The sequence below is a fragment of the Sinocyclocheilus grahami genome, unplaced genomic scaffold, assembly GCF_001515645.1.
Source record: "Sinocyclocheilus grahami isolate Dianchi unplaced genomic scaffold, SAMN03320097.WGS_v1.1 scaffold359.1, whole genome shotgun sequence".
Classification (NCBI taxonomy): domain Eukaryota; kingdom Metazoa; phylum Chordata; class Actinopteri; order Cypriniformes; family Cyprinidae; genus Sinocyclocheilus; species Sinocyclocheilus grahami.
Genome location: NW_015505538.1, coordinates 600,005 through 617,855, shown reverse-complemented (window position 1 = coordinate 617,855; position 17,851 = coordinate 600,005). Strand labels below are relative to the sequence as shown.

At 34.8% G+C, this 17,851-nt stretch overlaps 1 protein-coding gene across 1 annotated transcript in view; it reads left to right on the top strand.

Moving 5' to 3' along the window:
- Positions 1 to 17,851, top strand: part of cntnap3 (contactin associated protein family member 3) — a 95,775-nt gene that overhangs the window by 26,330 nt on the left and 51,594 nt on the right. Inside the window, exons 3-8 of the mRNA XM_016229854.1 lie at positions 2,335 to 2,514; positions 3,857 to 4,074; positions 8,372 to 8,479; positions 10,227 to 10,658; positions 11,075 to 11,222; positions 15,856 to 16,059. Of these exons, the coding sequence (XP_016085340.1) occupies positions 2,335 to 2,514; positions 3,857 to 4,074; positions 8,372 to 8,479; positions 10,227 to 10,658; positions 11,075 to 11,222; positions 15,856 to 16,059 (1,290 nt within the window). The remainder of the gene's footprint in view (positions 1 to 2,334; positions 2,515 to 3,856; positions 4,075 to 8,371; positions 8,480 to 10,226; positions 10,659 to 11,074; positions 11,223 to 15,855; positions 16,060 to 17,851) is intronic.

Sequence of the window (17,851 nt, the reverse complement as noted above, 5' to 3'; positions counted from 1 at the left end):
AATTATAACTTATATGATAGATAGATAGATAGATAGATAGATGATAGATAGATAGATAGATAGATAGATAGATAGATAGATAGATAGATAGATAGATAGATAGATAGATAGATAGATAGATAGATAGATAGATAGATAGATCATTTGATTTAATATATATCTTTTGCAGGAATTAATTTCCATAATTGCTCTGCAATTTGTGTGTATAGAGAGAGAGAGACAGAGTATAATTATTTTCCTAATTTCATTAGTTCTTGTATTGTTTTATCTTTTTATTTTCAAATTTTTTTAATTTATTTTTTTACACTTGAATGATTTTCTCCTGTAGTCTATTTCGCTTTGTGTTATGTTGAAAAACTGAATTTTTAGTGCACGGCCAAACGATAATAACTATAATTTACTCTTTCACATGTTTGGCTTTCAACATGCAGATTAAACAGTCTGGCTTTTAGATCTGCCATGAAAAAAGAGCAAATTAGATCCGTATGAAATTCTAATTATGATCTCTTCAGATGAACTCAGCAGATGCAATTAACCAAAAAGAAGTTATTTAACTTCATATCCTCTTGTTACCTTTTTTTTTTATTTGCTTGAGTCAAGGTAAAAGCAGGCAAGTGGCAGCTTTCCAGATCTATGTGTATTGCGTTAGCTTCATCAAATGCTCTACAATCAACGATATAAAAGTCGCTTTTACTTTCATCAGACATTTCTGCTGATCCCGTCCCGCTCTAAACTAGCTTTTGTCCCTCGGCTCTTGCAGGTGGAAACACGGTAAATAATAGATGAGATTCGGGCCAGTTCATTACACAGACGTCTGCTCTGCTTTGGAGTTTGCTTTGCTGAACATGTTTCGGGGGGATTTTCAACTATCTTTAATCATGTTAGTCAGTAATACGTTTCTTCCATTTTCATTGAGTGGATGCAACACACAGATCAAATATTTACAGGAATTATAGACACAATACAGTTCAAAAGTTTGGGATGTTTTCATGTCTTTGAAAGAAGTATCTTCTGCTCACTAAGGCTGCATTTATTTGATCCAAAATACAGTCAAACAGTAAAGTTGTGAAATATTATTACAATTTAAAATAGCAGTTTTCTATGTGAATATCTGTTAAGATGTAATTAATTCCCGTGATCAAAGCTGAATTTCCAGTCTTCAGTGTCACATGATCTTCAGAAATACTTCTAATATGCTGATTTGCTGCTCGAGAAACATTTCTGATTATCATCAATGTTGAAAACAGAAAAGTTTTATTTTATTCTTTGATGAATAGAAAGTTCAAAAGAACAGCATTTATTTGAAACACAAATCTTTTGTGACATAAATGACTTTACTGTCACATCTATTTAATGCATCCCTGCTGAATACAAGAATTAATATTAAGTAATTACTGAATATTAGTATTATTAATGTTACTGACCCCCCACATTTTCAAACTGTATTTTATATTTAAATATTTTATGCATGCATACATGTGTATGTGTGTATATATAATACAAATTAAATAAAAAATGGCGATTGTGGAATAAAATGCTAATTTTCCAACTTCATGGTTTGATGTTAATAAAGCATTCCAGTCATTCGTTTGTCTGTTTCTTACAGATTAAATGGCGCTGATGGTTTCTGGTGTTGCTGCAGGTGTTATAATATGATGAAACGGTGATTTAAATGAGTGTCAGAGCGCCGCTCGTCTGCCCTCATCAACGACCCCTGATTAACCTTAATCACTTGGTTCGTTTGGAGGAACCGTTTTGTCCTCTCCGGTCAGAAAATGTGCAATGAACGTCTGACTTTTGCTTTATTCATTGTGACAGCCGAGCAGAGATGGAGCTTATTCTGAATGAGGCTATTACTCTTTAATGAGGGCTGTATAAGAGGTCGTTAGGATGGGTAATTCAGTTTTAATGGATACTGGGAAAAAACTTACTTGCGTGGAATTTACAACAGTGAAAAACGCTTGTGGTGTTTGACCAATTGGATACACTCTGTTGTGATGTTGTGTGTGTGTGTTTAGTTGTCAGTCAATGTCTTCTGACGCACATATTTAACTGCCACTGCCCTAAATACTAAAATAGGCTAGTTATTCTGCTCTGAGGCAAACTGGCTGTGATATAAACATTAAACCTCAGGTTTGTTTTGCATGATTCAACAGGACTGAACAACAGTTTAACTAGAGTTTACAAATGAGATCTCAGTAATATCTCAAGGATTAAATGCTGTAAGCATTAAAATCATCCTCTGGCTATTAGCTTTGGCGTTTCTGATGTGTATATCGGTTCTGTCGGGCTCTAGAATATCCTCATCTTGAGTTTGGCTGTCCTGATTATGAGCGAGACTCGCCGGGCGACTGGATTTGGGTTCGCCGGGCTCCACCCGTCTGGCTGGCTCTGCACTTTCACTTCCCGTGCTGCCGATGCGCCGCGGCTCCTGTACCGAGCAGATGTCGCTCTCGCCCGGCGCACCTCGGCGCCCCACCGTTCAGTGGTTTTATCATGATTTACGAGGAACAGGTAGCGTTTATGATGCCGTCTGATCTGATTTAGCCTGCGCCGCTGAGGTGTACGGATCCACATCTGCAGCGCGGGACTCGGCTCTACGGGTGGCCAGCGAATGCAGCTACTTAAGAGGGATTTAACGGGATTTTCAGGCTTATTGGTGTCAGTCTTTATGGTCGGCTGTAGGTAAATGGACTCTGTTGTGATGCACTCAGAATATTAATGCTTACACAGTAACTGCCTGTTTGATATTGAAATTCTGTTATTATTTACTTGTTTTAAATCTGCATGAGTTCTCTAGAGCACAAAAGTATGGGCGCATGATTTCCGCGATACGGAAAACACAGACGGAATCAATTTACTTTATAAAACGGAATGTCAAGGAATTTGTCAGATTTTGTCAGTACACATCAAACGGCGATATGGACTACTGTCTGTGAATATTAAACCACAAAAAGACTCTTTAAATATGAATCCTGCATGTTCTGCGTGTCTCTGCTTGAATGAATGGCGCTGTTCTTTACGGCAACCCGTCAAAATAAAAGTCTGGTTAAACTTGAAGAAACTGTGACAGAAATATATCAGTATTTTACAGTAGAATGTCTCAATGTATTAATAATAATAATAATAATAATTATTATTATTATTATTATTCAAACATGGCCATTATGTTTAAGGAATAATCATACAATGTTTCATCCATGTTTTAATTTTAATGGTAAACCTCTGTTGTGCAGCACTTCTTTGGATCAAAAGATAAGTTAAATTAATGTTTTATGCCTTCATTTGATTACCAGAAAAATGTAAATGCACAACACAGAATTTGTGAAAAAAGTCGAAGTCAAGTCAAGTCACCTTTATTTATATAGCGCTTTTAACAATACAGATTGTGTCAAAGCAACTGAACAGCATTAATTAGGAAAATAGTTTGTCAATAATGCAAAATGACAATAGTAAATACTAGTTTTAATGGATACTGGGAAAAAACTTACTTGCGTGGAATTTACAACAGTGAAAAACGCTTGTGGTGTTTGACCAATTGGATACACTCTGTTGTGATGTTGTGTGTGTGTGTTTAGTTGTCAGTCAATGTCTTCTGACGCACATATTTAACTGCCACTGCCCTAAATACTAAAATAGGCTAGTTATTCTGCTCTGAGGCAAACTGGCTGTGATATAAACATTAAACCTCAGGTTTGTTTTGCATGATTCAACAGGACTGAACAACAGTTTAACTAGAGTTTACAAATGAGATCTCAGTAATATCTCAAGGATTAAATGCTGTAAGCATTAAAATCATCCTCTGGCTATTAGCTTTGGCGTTTCTGATGTGTATATCGGTTCTGTCGGGCTCTAGAATATCCTCATCTTGAGTTTGGCTGTCCTGATTATGAGCGAGACTCGCCGGGCGACTGGATTTGGGTTCGCCGGGCTCCACCCGTCTGGCTGGCTCTGCACTTTCACTTCCCGTGCTGCCGATGCGCCGCGGCTCCTGTACCGAGCAGATGTCGCTCTCGCCCGGCGCACCTCGGCGCCCCACCGTTCAGTGGTTTTATCATGATTTACGAGGAACAGGTAGCGTTTATGATGCCGTCTGATCTGATTTAGCCTGCGCCGCTGAGGTGTACGGATCCACATCTGCAGCGCGGGACTCGGCTCTACGGGTGGCCAGCGAATGCAGCTACTTAAGAGGGATTTAACGGGATTTTCAGGCTTATTGGTGTCAGTCTTTATGGTCGGCTGTAGGTAAATGGACTCTGTTGTGATGCACTCAGAATATTAATGCTTACACAGTAACTGCCTGTTTGATATTGAAATTCTGTTATTATTTACTTGTTTTAAATCTGCATGAGTTCTCTAGAGCACAAAAGTATGGGCGCATGATTTCCGCGATACGGAAAACACAGACGGAATCAATTTACTTTATAAAACGGAATGTCAAGGAATTTGTCAGATTTTGTCAGTACACATCAAACGGCGATATGGACTACTGTCTGTGAATATTAAACCACAAAAAGACTCTTTAAATATGAATCCTGCATGTTCTGCGTGTCTCTGCTTGAATGAATGGCGCTGTTCTTTACGGCAACCCGTCAAAATAAAAGTCTGGTTAAACTTGAAGAAACTGTGACAGAAATATATCAGTATTTTACAGTAGAATGTCTCAATGTATTAATAATAATAATAATAATAATTATTATTATTATTATTATTCAAACATGGCCATTATGTTTAAGGAATAATCATACAATGTTTCATCCATGTTTTAATTTTAATGGTAAACCTCTGTTGTGCAGCACTTCTTTGGATCAAAAGATAAGTTAAATGAATGTTTTATGCCTTCATTTGATTACCAGAAAAATGTAAATGCACAACACAGAATTTGTGAAAAAAGTCGAAGTCAAGTCAAGTCACCTTTATTTATATAGCGCTTTTAACAATACAGATTGTGTCAAAGCAACTGAACAGCATTAATTAGGAAAATAGTTTGTCAATAATGCAAAATGACAATAGTAAATACTAATTTTTAAGTTAAAGAAAGTTCATCATTGAATTCATCATCCAGCTCAGTTCAGTTTAAATAGTATCTTTGCAATCAAGTCAACGATAACGCCGGAAATGAAGTGTCCCCAACTAAGCAAGCCAGAGGCGACAGCGGCAAGGAACCAAAACTTCATCGGTGACAGAATGGAGAAAAAACCTTGGGAGAAACCAGGCTCAGTCGGGGGGCCAGTTCTCCTCTGACCAGACGAAACCAGCAGTTCAATTCCAGGCTGCAGCAAAGTCACATTGTGCAGAGGAATCATCTGGTTCCTGTGGTCTTGTCCCGGTGGTCGTCTGAGACGAGGTCTTTACAGGGGATCTGTATCTGGGGATTTCATAGAGCACTATTAATGTAATGCATAAATAAATAGTTGTTTTTTTATGAATAAAATAAATGACACATGCTCTTTGATTATTAAAATGGAATCCACAAAAATGAAAATGGAAAACAGAAGATTTGGTAAAAATAAAACATAATTTGAGGGGGAAATAAAATGGGGCCATATATTTTTATTAAATTATTATTATTTTTTTGCATAATTTTCTGCATATTTTTTTTATAATTACACATGCTTTTTGATTACTAAAATTTTAGTCCAGAAAAATGTAAATAGAAAAAAAAGGAATCCAAAACAATTTAAACAGAAACAAACACAGAATTTGGGAATAAATAAACAAACATTTGGAAAAAGTAAAACGTATTTCATGGGGTCCTAAAAAGGAGATATTTTGAAGGCTGTTCATGTTGACTTTTCTATCCACCTGTTTCCTAACAGACTTTACTGCGTTTTAAATTATGGAAGGCACTTCCAGTTTGAGGAAGTTCCACTTAAAGATCCACTTTGTATTCCACTGTAACAATTTGAAAAAGACAACATATCTGCGCATTTGTGGTCTTAATGTACACTCTATCTCAAGAATAATTCACTGAATGCACTAAGAATCTCTGGTTTTTCTCTTTAAATCCTCACGTCTCTTTGCAGGATTGTTTTCACACGGATGCTTTAAAATGTTATCGTCTCCCATTTTCAATTCTAATCCCTATCAGCAGCCTTTACTGTAAGGTTTCTAAAGCTGGTCAATACAGTATTTATAATGTCACCTCATAGTACCAAGTTTATGAAAATGCTTGCGTTCATAGAGAAAATCTTTGGCTGATTGTTTACAGTTTGACAGAAGTTACTTCCATTGTTCATGCAAAGCATCATGGGGCAAAGATGGAGACAGTGAAAATGTGTGAAGACCAGTGTTGGGGGTAACGCATTACAAGTAACGCGAGTTACGTAATCAGATTACTTTTTTCAAGTAACACCAAAAAACTCTAAAAACACCAAAGTGATAATCTGAAGAGCCTGTTATGGCTATATACAGTATAATAGTGTTTTTTTGTCCTGTGTTTAGATTGTATGCAAGTGAAAAGGTTGCTAAACATCTTCATTTGTCTTCCACGAAAGAAAGCAATTCCTTTAGGACACGAAACATTCATTTTTGAGTCAGTTATTGTTTTCAAACCATAATGCACAGGGTTAGATGCGATATTGAAAGCCACAAAGAGAATTTCCCTAATGAAAAGATCAGTGATGTCTGATGATGTGGTTGTTCGACTACAAGCAGGTTTTTAACAGGATTTTACCGCGGAACAGCTTTATCCTCATTAAGATGTATAGATGAATGAGCGTAACTTCACACCAGCATGAAGGAGAAATGGGGAAAAAATAGTCTGTTCCGAAGTCTAGTGAGCTGCCTACCTAGACAGCACATTAATGCATCGTGAACACAGACTTAATTACATAAATTTGCTGCTTTCTTTCTGAAATTTAAGACATCACACTCTGAAAACAGTCCCAGAATGCATTGTGACAAACCCTTTGTGAATGTATCTAATGGTCGATATGAATTAATGTGAATAATTATCAAATTGATATGTATACTTATAAAATAATATACTATATATATATATATATATCTATACCAATATTTGTGTGTGATGCTAATGCTTTAAAAAAACATTGTGAGTTTGTGCACTTCACAATAAGTGCCTATGTAGAGTGTTTCTTATTGGCCACTTATAAGGCTTACATTTCAGTTGGGATGCTCCCTAAGAAGGCAGCAGTTGTTTTCTCCTAACAAATGGATCAGCATTGGATCAGTTATAAACAGCGCGTGATGCAATCCATGCAGCTCGGCCTATAATGCAGAGTAAGAATTTCATTTATTCATTTAAATATAAAATGTATTTATTATTTATTTATGTCTTTAATATACATTTAAAATTATACATATAATTTTCCTCATTCAGTGTGCAATCTTAGATATTTTATCATTGTAATTTTATTATAATAAATGTTTATTTATTAATTTATTTATTTAACAGACATTTAAAAATATGAATCTAATTCTCTTCCTTCAATGTGTAATCTTAAATCAGATTTAGAAACAGATGTAAGCTTCCTCCTGCTCTCCAGTGAGTTCAGCACTAGCTAAGTGTGTTATTGAATTGAGCTTGTTAAGTGTGTGAGAGGGTTTATTTCGTTTTCACACTCAGAGAATAGATGCTAATTGAGTTTCAGATCTTTTCTCGTCTTCACGTTTGTTTGCCGAAATGCCATACCGTCTGTTCTGTGTGCTTTGTACTTATTGATTAATCAAACTAGTGTTCTTCAAGATGCTAATTTACATTTGATGACCAAACTCAGTAACAAAATCAGGTTTGTGCAGAAATGAATGAAAATTTAATTTAATGTCAACAACAAAAATATATATATATATTTTTTATATATTTGAAGAGCTTATGCTCATCAAGGCTGCATTTATTTGATCAAAAATACAGTAAAATCTGTAAAATTGTGAAATATTATTACAATTTAAAATAGCTGTTTTCTATGTGAATATCTGTTAAACAGTAATGTATTTCTGTGATGCGCAGCTGTATTTTCAGCATCATTCCTCCAGTCTTCAGTGTCACATGATCTTCAGAAATCAGTATAATATGCTGCTTTGCTGCTCGAGAAACATTTCTGATTATTATCAGTGTTGAACACAGGTGTGCTGCACAATATTTTTGAGGAAACCGTGATACATTTTGTTTTTCAGGTTTATTTGGTGAATTAAAAGTTCAAAAGAGCAGCATTCATTTGAAATATAAATATTTTGTAACATTATAAATGTCTTGACTGACACTTTTGATCAATTTACTGCATCCCTGCTGGATAAAAGTATGAATTTCCTTTAAAAAAAAAAAAATCACACCCCAAATTTGTTTACATGACTGTATGATTAGTTGCATGTTATAATTAACATTCAGTGCTGTTTTTTCCTGACCCATCAGAACAGACCCGAGACTCATCAGTATGCAGTGAGAAACGCTAGTCACGACTCCGTCTGTCACGAGAAGCGTTTAGAGTTGAAGACGCGAGCGCCTGTGTTTCTTCCTCTCGTGAGAGCGAGAGCTTGTCGCTCCTGACGCTGGAGGATTTGCACCTTGACTCTCGATGTATTTCACAGGCCACTTTTGAGCAAATGAGATGCGCCTCCTCAGCAGGAAACAGAGCAATTTGTTGGGCTTAACGCTGCACTGCAGCAGACGGCTGATCCCTTCAAACACACTGAGAGCGCTACTCAGCTCCCAATTACTCTGAACCCAGAACTCCAAATTGCACACATCTCTGACAGATTTAAGGACAAAATGAATGCTCCTCCCTGCAAAATAATTCACTTGGTGCCTCCGTTTGCCTCTTTAAATAGCCAGCAGGACCTTAACTGGAAAATACCCTGATTATGAAAGCCTGAGGTGCTGTGCTAGTTTTAGCTGGTTTAAGCTGGTCTGACTGGTCTCTCAAATTGGAGCCCGCTGGTTCTGGTGGTCGTTCAGATGTGTCTTAGCCTAAACAGCTGACAGGTAGATTGTGTATTTTTCATAATTAATTATATAAATATTTTATCTTTTTAATTTGGGTATACATTTAATCTATATTTTGATGTTTAGTAATTATATTTTTGTTACGTTTATTTATTATGTTATCTATTTATATATTAACATTCATTATACATTTTATTTACATATTAATATACAACAATATAAACTTAATGCCTTCATAAATATAAAAATAACTTAAATATGTTATTCTATTTTTTATATAATTTTGTAATAATTTCATATTTATTATAGTTTTTTTTACATTTATTACTTTATGTATTTATATATTTGACATACATTTTAAGCTTTACAGATTTTAACACATTAATTCCATCACTACCTAAAAGTTGCTTTAGGATGTGTTCATATTTTATATTAATTTAATTTTTTTATATAATTAATGATTTAACATTTATATAACATTTGTTTATTTATATTTATTGTATATATCATTTTCTAGATTTAATATACATTTTAAAATGTAAATATAATTTATTTTATTTGAATTTTATAAGTATTTTAAATTATATATATTATAATTTAATTATGTAATTTAATTTATATTGTATAATTAAGCATAATTAACATACATATACATATAACATACATTTAAAAATGTAAATATAATAAATTTTAATAGAATTTTATACGTATTTTACATTTTTTATATATATATATATATATATAATTTAATTATGTAATTTAATATATTTAATGTATGTTGTATAATTATAATTTATTTTAAATTAAATTTGTAATAATATTTTATGTATATAGTATTTGTTTTATATTTAATAATTTTACCTTTTATTTTGCTAATGATAATGAAAAAATAATGTATTGTTTCATTGATTTAAAAAAATGACACTGAAACTTAATATTATTTTATATTTTATATATATGTCCAGTACATGTGCTGTGCTGTACATATGGTGAGATTTTTTTTTAACACAATAATGCATTTCATGTAAACATAAAAAACATGTCAGCCTAATTATACGTGATGTTTTATTAACAAATTTTGGTAGGAGCATGCGCAGATAATTAACACGGCCAGTCCATCATCAGTAATTACACCATCTATCCAATCAGCACAAGAGAGAACCCCTATAAATAATCAAAGCAGCCTTACCTCCATTATCTCTAGTCTTTCAGCATCCTTCCACCACCCCGACTCCTCACCTTCAGCCCGTTCCTACCCCAGCACGGGGAGGAACACTCGGGGGGAGCGCTCTGTGTCCGGGCTTAGACCCCTCTCCCCGGACAGGGGGAGTACCCCGGGCTAGAGAGCAATAACCGAGCTCGGACCCCTCTCCCCGGACAGGGGGAGTACCCCACGCTAGAGAGCAATAACCGAGCTCGGACCCCTCTCCCCGGACAGGGGGAGTACCCCACGCTAGAGAGCAATAACCGAGCTCGGACCCCTCTCCCCGGACAGGGGGAGTACCCCACGCTAGAGAGCAATAACCGAGCTCGGACCCCTCTCCCCGGACAGGGGGAGTACCCCACGCTAGAGAGCAATAACCGAGCTCGGACCCCTCTCCCCGGACAGGGGGAGTACCCCGGGCTAGAGCGCAATAACCGAGCTTGGACCCCTCTCCCCGGACAGGGGGAGTACCCCAGGCTAGAGAGCAATAACCGAGCTCGGACCCCTCTCCCCGGACATGGGGAGTACCCCGGGCTAGAGAGCAATAACCGAGCTCGGAGCCCTCTCCCCGGACAGCATGCCAAATACGCATAACCTTTACTCTGTTCATTATATGTAAGTGTGAACTCGTGAAATGACAATTATTCAGCTGGTCATAGACCAGCCTAACAAGCCGGTCTTAGTAGTGAGATCAGTGTTTTAGTTCAGCAGGTTAGTGCTGTATTGATTTCCTTTAATACAGTGACGTGATGGAGAGGAGCGCTGCTCGCTGACCCGTGGCCGTGTCGAGTCGCTCCAATCACCACAGGCTCTCGCCTCGTATTAAGCTGAACAAGAGTTATAGACTGCTCTCTTTATCTTTATGCTTCTTTATGATCCAGTGGGAAACATAAAAGATGCAGGAGCGCATTAGTGCATCAGGTCAAACCACAAAAGGTCACGTAACGCTGTTGTTCTCCTCATGCAAGGCTTTCTCTGGGAACTCGAACGCTGACAGTGTGGTGATGTACAAACTCCAGCAGCCGGTCATCGCTCAGTACGTCCGGATACTGCCGCTCCACTGGAACCCCAACGGCAGGATCGGCCTGAGACTCGAGGCCTATGGCTGCCAATACAGTACGTCTTTAACAATCTTTCATATTATGAAGTGTTTTTTTATTAAAAGATGATTCCAAATCTTTTGTTATGAAATTAATTTATTATAGTTATTTATTCATTCATTCATTCAAATATGAATTAAAATGTTATGTTTTTTTATTTGAACATTAATTTCATATTATAAAATGTATGCATTTATTTTAAAGTAATTTAAAATCTTTTATGTTATGAAATTAGTTTCTTGTTCATTAATTTAGAGTAAATATGAATAAAATGTTATAAATGTTTTTTATATATTTATTTAAATATGATTTAAAATCCTTCATGTTGTTTATTTAAATATGAAATGTATTTAAATTATGAAATTATTATCATGTTCGTTATTCAGCTATTCATTCACCATTTAAATATGAATACATTTGTATTTATTTAAATTGAATAAAAAATAATTTGTGTATTTAAACAAATACATTAATTTATTTGTTTAAATATGATTTAATCTTTTACGTTATAAAGTCAAATTAATATAATTGGTATTATTCATTTATTTATTTAAATTTGATTTAAAAACTTTCATGTTATGAATTTTATTTAATATTGTTTAAAATATTTTGTTATGATAGAAATGTAATAGTATTATTATTATTATTCATTAATTTAAATATAAGTTAAAATCATTCAAATGTTTTTAGTTAAATATGATTTTTAATCTTGCATGTTGTGAACTGTCCAAATATTCTGTTTTGACTTCCTGAAGAGTGAAACACTGTGACACTTCCAAAACATTGATCAGAACTTTCAAAACGGTGTGTAAATGGAAGCAATGTAGTGAGTTTAGGTGTGAGACTGTGTGTTTACGCAGCCAGTGGAAGACCTGTTTGGTAAGACTCATTATTTTTGGATTTCGATCTGATGCAGTTTACCTTTAAATATAATTTATTTTAGTTTGCTGATGACAACCTTAATGAAACTCCAGATCAGTCTGTGCTTTATAATATGACAGTTTAACGCCACATATCACCAAGCAGGGCCGGCCCTAGCATTTTGGGGGCCCTAGGCAGTTTTTCAAAAGAGGGGCCCCCCCATCCCCCGTCGTATACATCTTACACTGACACTTTATTGTAAAGCAATGTTACTTTCTACCCGGTCTCATGGCAAAAACGTACCTGGGGGCACACTTTCGCAAGACGCGAAATACGTACCAATAAGTACATATCACTGCAGTTTCCAAAAGAAATGAACACTAGAGGCAGTACAACTCCGACACCTTTTAAATTATTTTCACACAAAATATGATTTACAGAGTTTCGATTAATAAAGCATAATTTTCGCACAATTACTTGAAGAGTATTATGTCGTGACTTCAAAACATTTTTAATATGCTGGGAGATTAGAAAACTGATGCTTTTGAATGTTAGCACCGCACATATCCAGCTTCATATCAATGGGTTTTCATAGATGATAGGTTTGTTCGGTAGCTCACGGAGTACCCGGATATGTACTTGAGAGGCGAGGAGCTCCGGTACGAATCCCGTGTAACTACGGTTCGACAAAACAGTTCAAATCTGCATATCAGGAAGTTAAAACGGCACGGTTGCATCAAAAAATGTGTTTTTATATCAGTTTTGCATTTGTTAACACTATCGGGTAGGTTTAGGGTTGGGTTTGGTGTAGGGCATATTTCCAACACGATAGAGCATTAACTTTTAGCGACAGTCCCCGGATATTTGAATTCTGAATCGTCGCAATACGTACCTATATCAACGTAATAAAAACGTACCAGGGTTCACGTATTGAACCCGTGTTTTAGCGCCACTCAGTGGACATTTCTGTTTGAAACTGCGGCGAAACGTGCAGTAAGGTACGTAAAAACGGTGTTGCAGAACAGTACCCAGAGGTACGTATTTTTATGAGACTGGGTTGGTTATTTTAGTATCATTCATGTGCTATTATAGTTTTTGTTAATATATTTAATTATTTTTATATTTTCTACTGTCATTTTCATTTTAAAGTTTTAGTAATTTTATTGTTTGTTTTTATTAGTTTTGTTGATTTTCTGTATAGATATTATGTTTTATTTCAGTTTTAGTGTTAGTTGTTTTAGAACATCAAGATAAACTAAATGAAAATGGGAAATGTTGCCTTGTCAACTAGCTAAAATAAAACAGTATAAGTATTTTATTTCAGTTAACGTTTATTTTATTTCAAGTAACATTTTTTTTTAGTTAACTATAACTATTACAACCCTGTTGTAAAAAATTTCCAAACTGTCTTAATCATCTACTCAGTGTTTATCTTTCAATACATTAATATGAAGATATATTTACTTATTAAGCTCTTTTAACAATTATGTAAAACTTTTAAAAATGTAAAAGCTTAACCATTGCTTTCAGAAAAATGTATGAAAATTTTGTGAGATTAATGCTTTAATAAAGCAAGAACACCTGGATTATGAAAATTAAAGAGAATAATGTATTATTATTATCAATAATAATGCAGAATAATCTATTTTGGGCTTTAAAATGCAAAAATGTATAAGTGTAAACAAATGTTTGAATAGAGATATGGTATATTTAAATATTTGTGTTATTTGATAAACATAAAAAAATATCTGAATGGCTGTTTGAAAACATGTAAATACTGTCAAGCAGGTGTCAGAAGTTGCGCTTGCGCAGCGCTGCTTTGAGTTCAGGGGTAACCATGGTAACGGTGTATTTCTGCTGTTCCTAAAGCGCCACCTGCTGCCAGAGTGAACTATTTTCAGAGTGAAACTTTTTTTTTCAGCCCGTCTGCTGCTTTTTTCACATAAATGAGAAAATCCGACCAAACTTTTACATGGCAAAAGCGCAGCGCAGTGTTGTAAAACTTAACCGGTCGATAGAAAATATATTTTCAAAATCCGTCATGTACCCTTATCTTGCTCACTTTCTTTTCTCTTTTCACACTTCTCTGTAGTCTGCACCAATTTTATAGTGCCGCCTCTTCATTTTCAAACATTAGCACACACGACTGAAATTTTTATAAAAGTTATTATTATCGAGCTTTACCGTCTGAACTCTGACATGGGGCCCCCTGGAGGCCACGGGGCCCTATGCAACCGCTTATATCGCTTATTAGGTCATTATAACACGCGTTACTCAGACGAGTGTGTTTGAGTCTCTGGCCTGATGTATGACTGGTCTCTCAGAGGTCCTGTGTGGCAGTTCTGTCCCGTTGCTCTGTTGAATGAGACGTGTTGTCTCTGGAGTCACACGGGGCAGAACCGCAGGGCAAAAGCTCTGGTCAACATACATAGAGTGTTTATTTGCCTCAAGTGCATTAAGAGCTTTTGGATTGTTTCCATGTTCATAAATATAGCAGACCATTAGGGATGGAGTCTTTTTTTTCCCTTCATTCATGAAGATGTATAATTTATTGCTGGCATCTGCAGGTTCAGTCCAGTGTCAGGCGTTTGCATCATCTCTGTTGACCTCAGGTTTAAACTCTCTCTGCTCCGCTTACAGTGACAACAGACCTGCACAAACACGCTGTATACGCCACTAATTATAATGCACAGAGTTTAATAGTTAGCATCAGGGGTTTGTTGACATGTCAGAGTGCGCAAATAAACAGATCAATGTTTTGAGAACGTCACAGTGTTGCCGTCTTCAGGAAGTTAAACTACTGACTTACAGTGACGCTGAACAATAAACTGACACTGAGTAAACATCACACACAGAATCATTATTTATTCATTTATTTATTTATTTTACATTCTCTATTGTGCATTATATATTTATCATACTTCATTATTTATTTATTATAATCCCTTATTTATTTATTTATTTATTTATTTGTAGTTCATGATCTAAATATTTATTTATTTGTTTTAGTTCATTATTATTGTTTTCATTTTAGATTGTTATTATTTACTTACATATTTTGTTACTTTATATGTTATTTAATTATTTTTTTAGTTCATTATTATTTATGTATAGTGCATTTATTTAATATAGTTCAGTATTTAATTTCCAATTTATTGATGATATTTCATTATTAAAATATTTATTTTAGTTCATTATGATCTGTGTATAATTGTTATTTATTTATTTATTCATTTATCTATTTTAGTTCATTACTATTATCTATTATTGTTCATTATTAATTAATTAATTAATTCATTTTAGTTCATTATTATTTATTTACGTTTAGTGGATTTGTTGATTTCAATTTATTTGATAATTCATTATTTAAATATTTATTTGTTAATTAGATATTTATTTAAATTTTAGTTCATTATTATCACTATTGTTTACTTATTTAGTATATTTATGTATTTATTTATTGTAGTTTATTTATTTAAATTTATTTATTTATTTAAATTTATTTATTTTACTTATTTATTACTTATTATTGTCTCTTATTTATTTTACTTCATTATTATTTATTTAATTTGATTTATTTATATAATTGTTGGTTTAATTAATGTCGGTTATTATTTATGTATTTATTTTAGTTAATTTTTTATGTTATTAATTTTTTGTTTGCTTGTTTGTATGTTTGTTGTAATGTCATTACAATGTATTTACTGAATGAAGGTGAAGCCTTGTTAACTAGAATGGAAATCAGTCGTTTTTACAGTTACAGTTGTTCGTTTCTGGTGTGTTTTCAGAGTCTAATGTGGTCGGTTTTGATGGCAGCGCTCATTTGCTCTTCAGGCCGGATCCCAGCGCCAGTCCGGCAGACAGAGACGTGTTATCCATGAACTTCAAAACCCTGCTGAACTCTGGGATGCTGGTTCACGTGGAGGAACGCAGCGGACACACGCTCACTCTGGAGTTATTCAGAGGGAAACTCCAACTGCAGCTCAGAAAAGGTACTAATACACATCTCTCAGCTGCTGGAACTAACGATTATCTTCATTTATGCCGATTGATGTCATTTTTGAGCCTCTTTTATCTAAAGTCATTCGGTTTCAGGCAGACAGCATGAAAGTAGAGCGTTTAGGGCCACAAACTACGCTTAAAAGACTTACGGTGCATTGTGGCGGTATGATAAAGCTGTCAGTTAGTTAGTCAGTACATTGACATAAACCATGGAACTGAATTACTGTTTAACATATTCATATGCCTTCTTTTTTATAAGTGAATCGCACCCCTTTGGGAGCTATTTTTAGGAAACATGGGCCTGGTTTCACAGACAGGGCTTAGACTGAGCCAGGATTAGGCCATAGTTCAATTAGGACATTTAAGTCAAGTCACCTTTATTTATATAGCGCTTTTAACAATACAGACTGTGTCAAAGCAACTTTACAGTATTAAATAGGAAAACAGTGTGTCAATAATGCAAAATGACAATAGTAAACACTCAATTTTCAGTTTATTGCAGTAATTTCAGAGATGAAGTCATTTTTATAAACGTGCCTTAGGAAAAAAAAAACATTACTGCTGTGCAACTTGAGACAAAAAGTAAGTTTCTTTCAGTTGAAACAGCTCAGATTTACATTTTAGTCTGGGACTAGGCTTAACTGACATCAAGGGCTGGATGGTGATAATTGTTTTTAAATAAAACTGAGATTGTTTTTTTGGTCCAGTTGGAAATCAAACCACTATAATTTCTATTCTTGGCTCCTTGGCTGAGCATAATAAAGCAGTGGTGAAAAATCTGACTCATAATTCAGATTTGACAAGCAAATCAATTCTGTGGTCGAATCCTGCTTTTTTAATTGGAGACTTTTAGCAAAGATAAAGCCCTTTCTTTATTTTAGAGACCTAGAGATAGTTATTCATGCTCTTATTTTTTCAGGTTTAGACTATTGTAATACTGTCTATATGGGAGTTGGTTCAAAATGCGGCTGCGAGATTGCTGACGTGATTGCTGACTTCTCTCAAATGCTTGCCAGTTTGTTTCCAGATTGAATATAAACTTTTATTCTTTGCTTTTAAATCTCTGAATGGGTTGGCACCAAAATACCTGGAGACATTAGTGAACCGGCATCCCTCTGTTAGGCCCCTGAGATCCTCTGATCAGTTTCTTTTAGTGGTTCCCAGATCGTGCTTTTTCGGTTGCTGCCCCCAAACTTTGAAACTCATTGCCTCTATGTATCAAATCATTTCTAGTTTTAAATCTTGGCTTTTAAGTCCCCATGCTATTAATTCTTAGGCGTGTGTTTGTTCTATGTTTTTTTCTGTGTAATGGTTGATTCCTTTGCCTATTCTTATTATTTTATTTTATTTTGATGTGCAGCAGTTTGGGCAACCTCGGTTGTATTGAAATGTGCTTTATAAATACAAAATACAAATACACAACAGCTGTCAGGAACATGTCAGGGTCACATTTCACCTCAAAACCAAAATAAAGAACCAAGAAATAATATTTTGTTATTAAAGCCTGTTTTAGGACCATTAATATGTTTTTGCATTATGACATTATTTTTAATCATAAAATATGCATATAAAAATGCATTGTTGTAATGAGAATTTTGGGGAAAATATGCTTAATTGTCTTGAAAATAATGTCATAAAAGTGTTATAATTCAAAGTGTGTGTGTGTGTGTGTGTGTCAGGGTTTTCTCTCTCTCTCTCCTCTCTCTCCTCTCGCTCTCTCTCCTCTCTCTCTCTCTCTCCTCTCTCTCTCTCTCTCTCTCACACACTCTCTCGCTCTCTCTC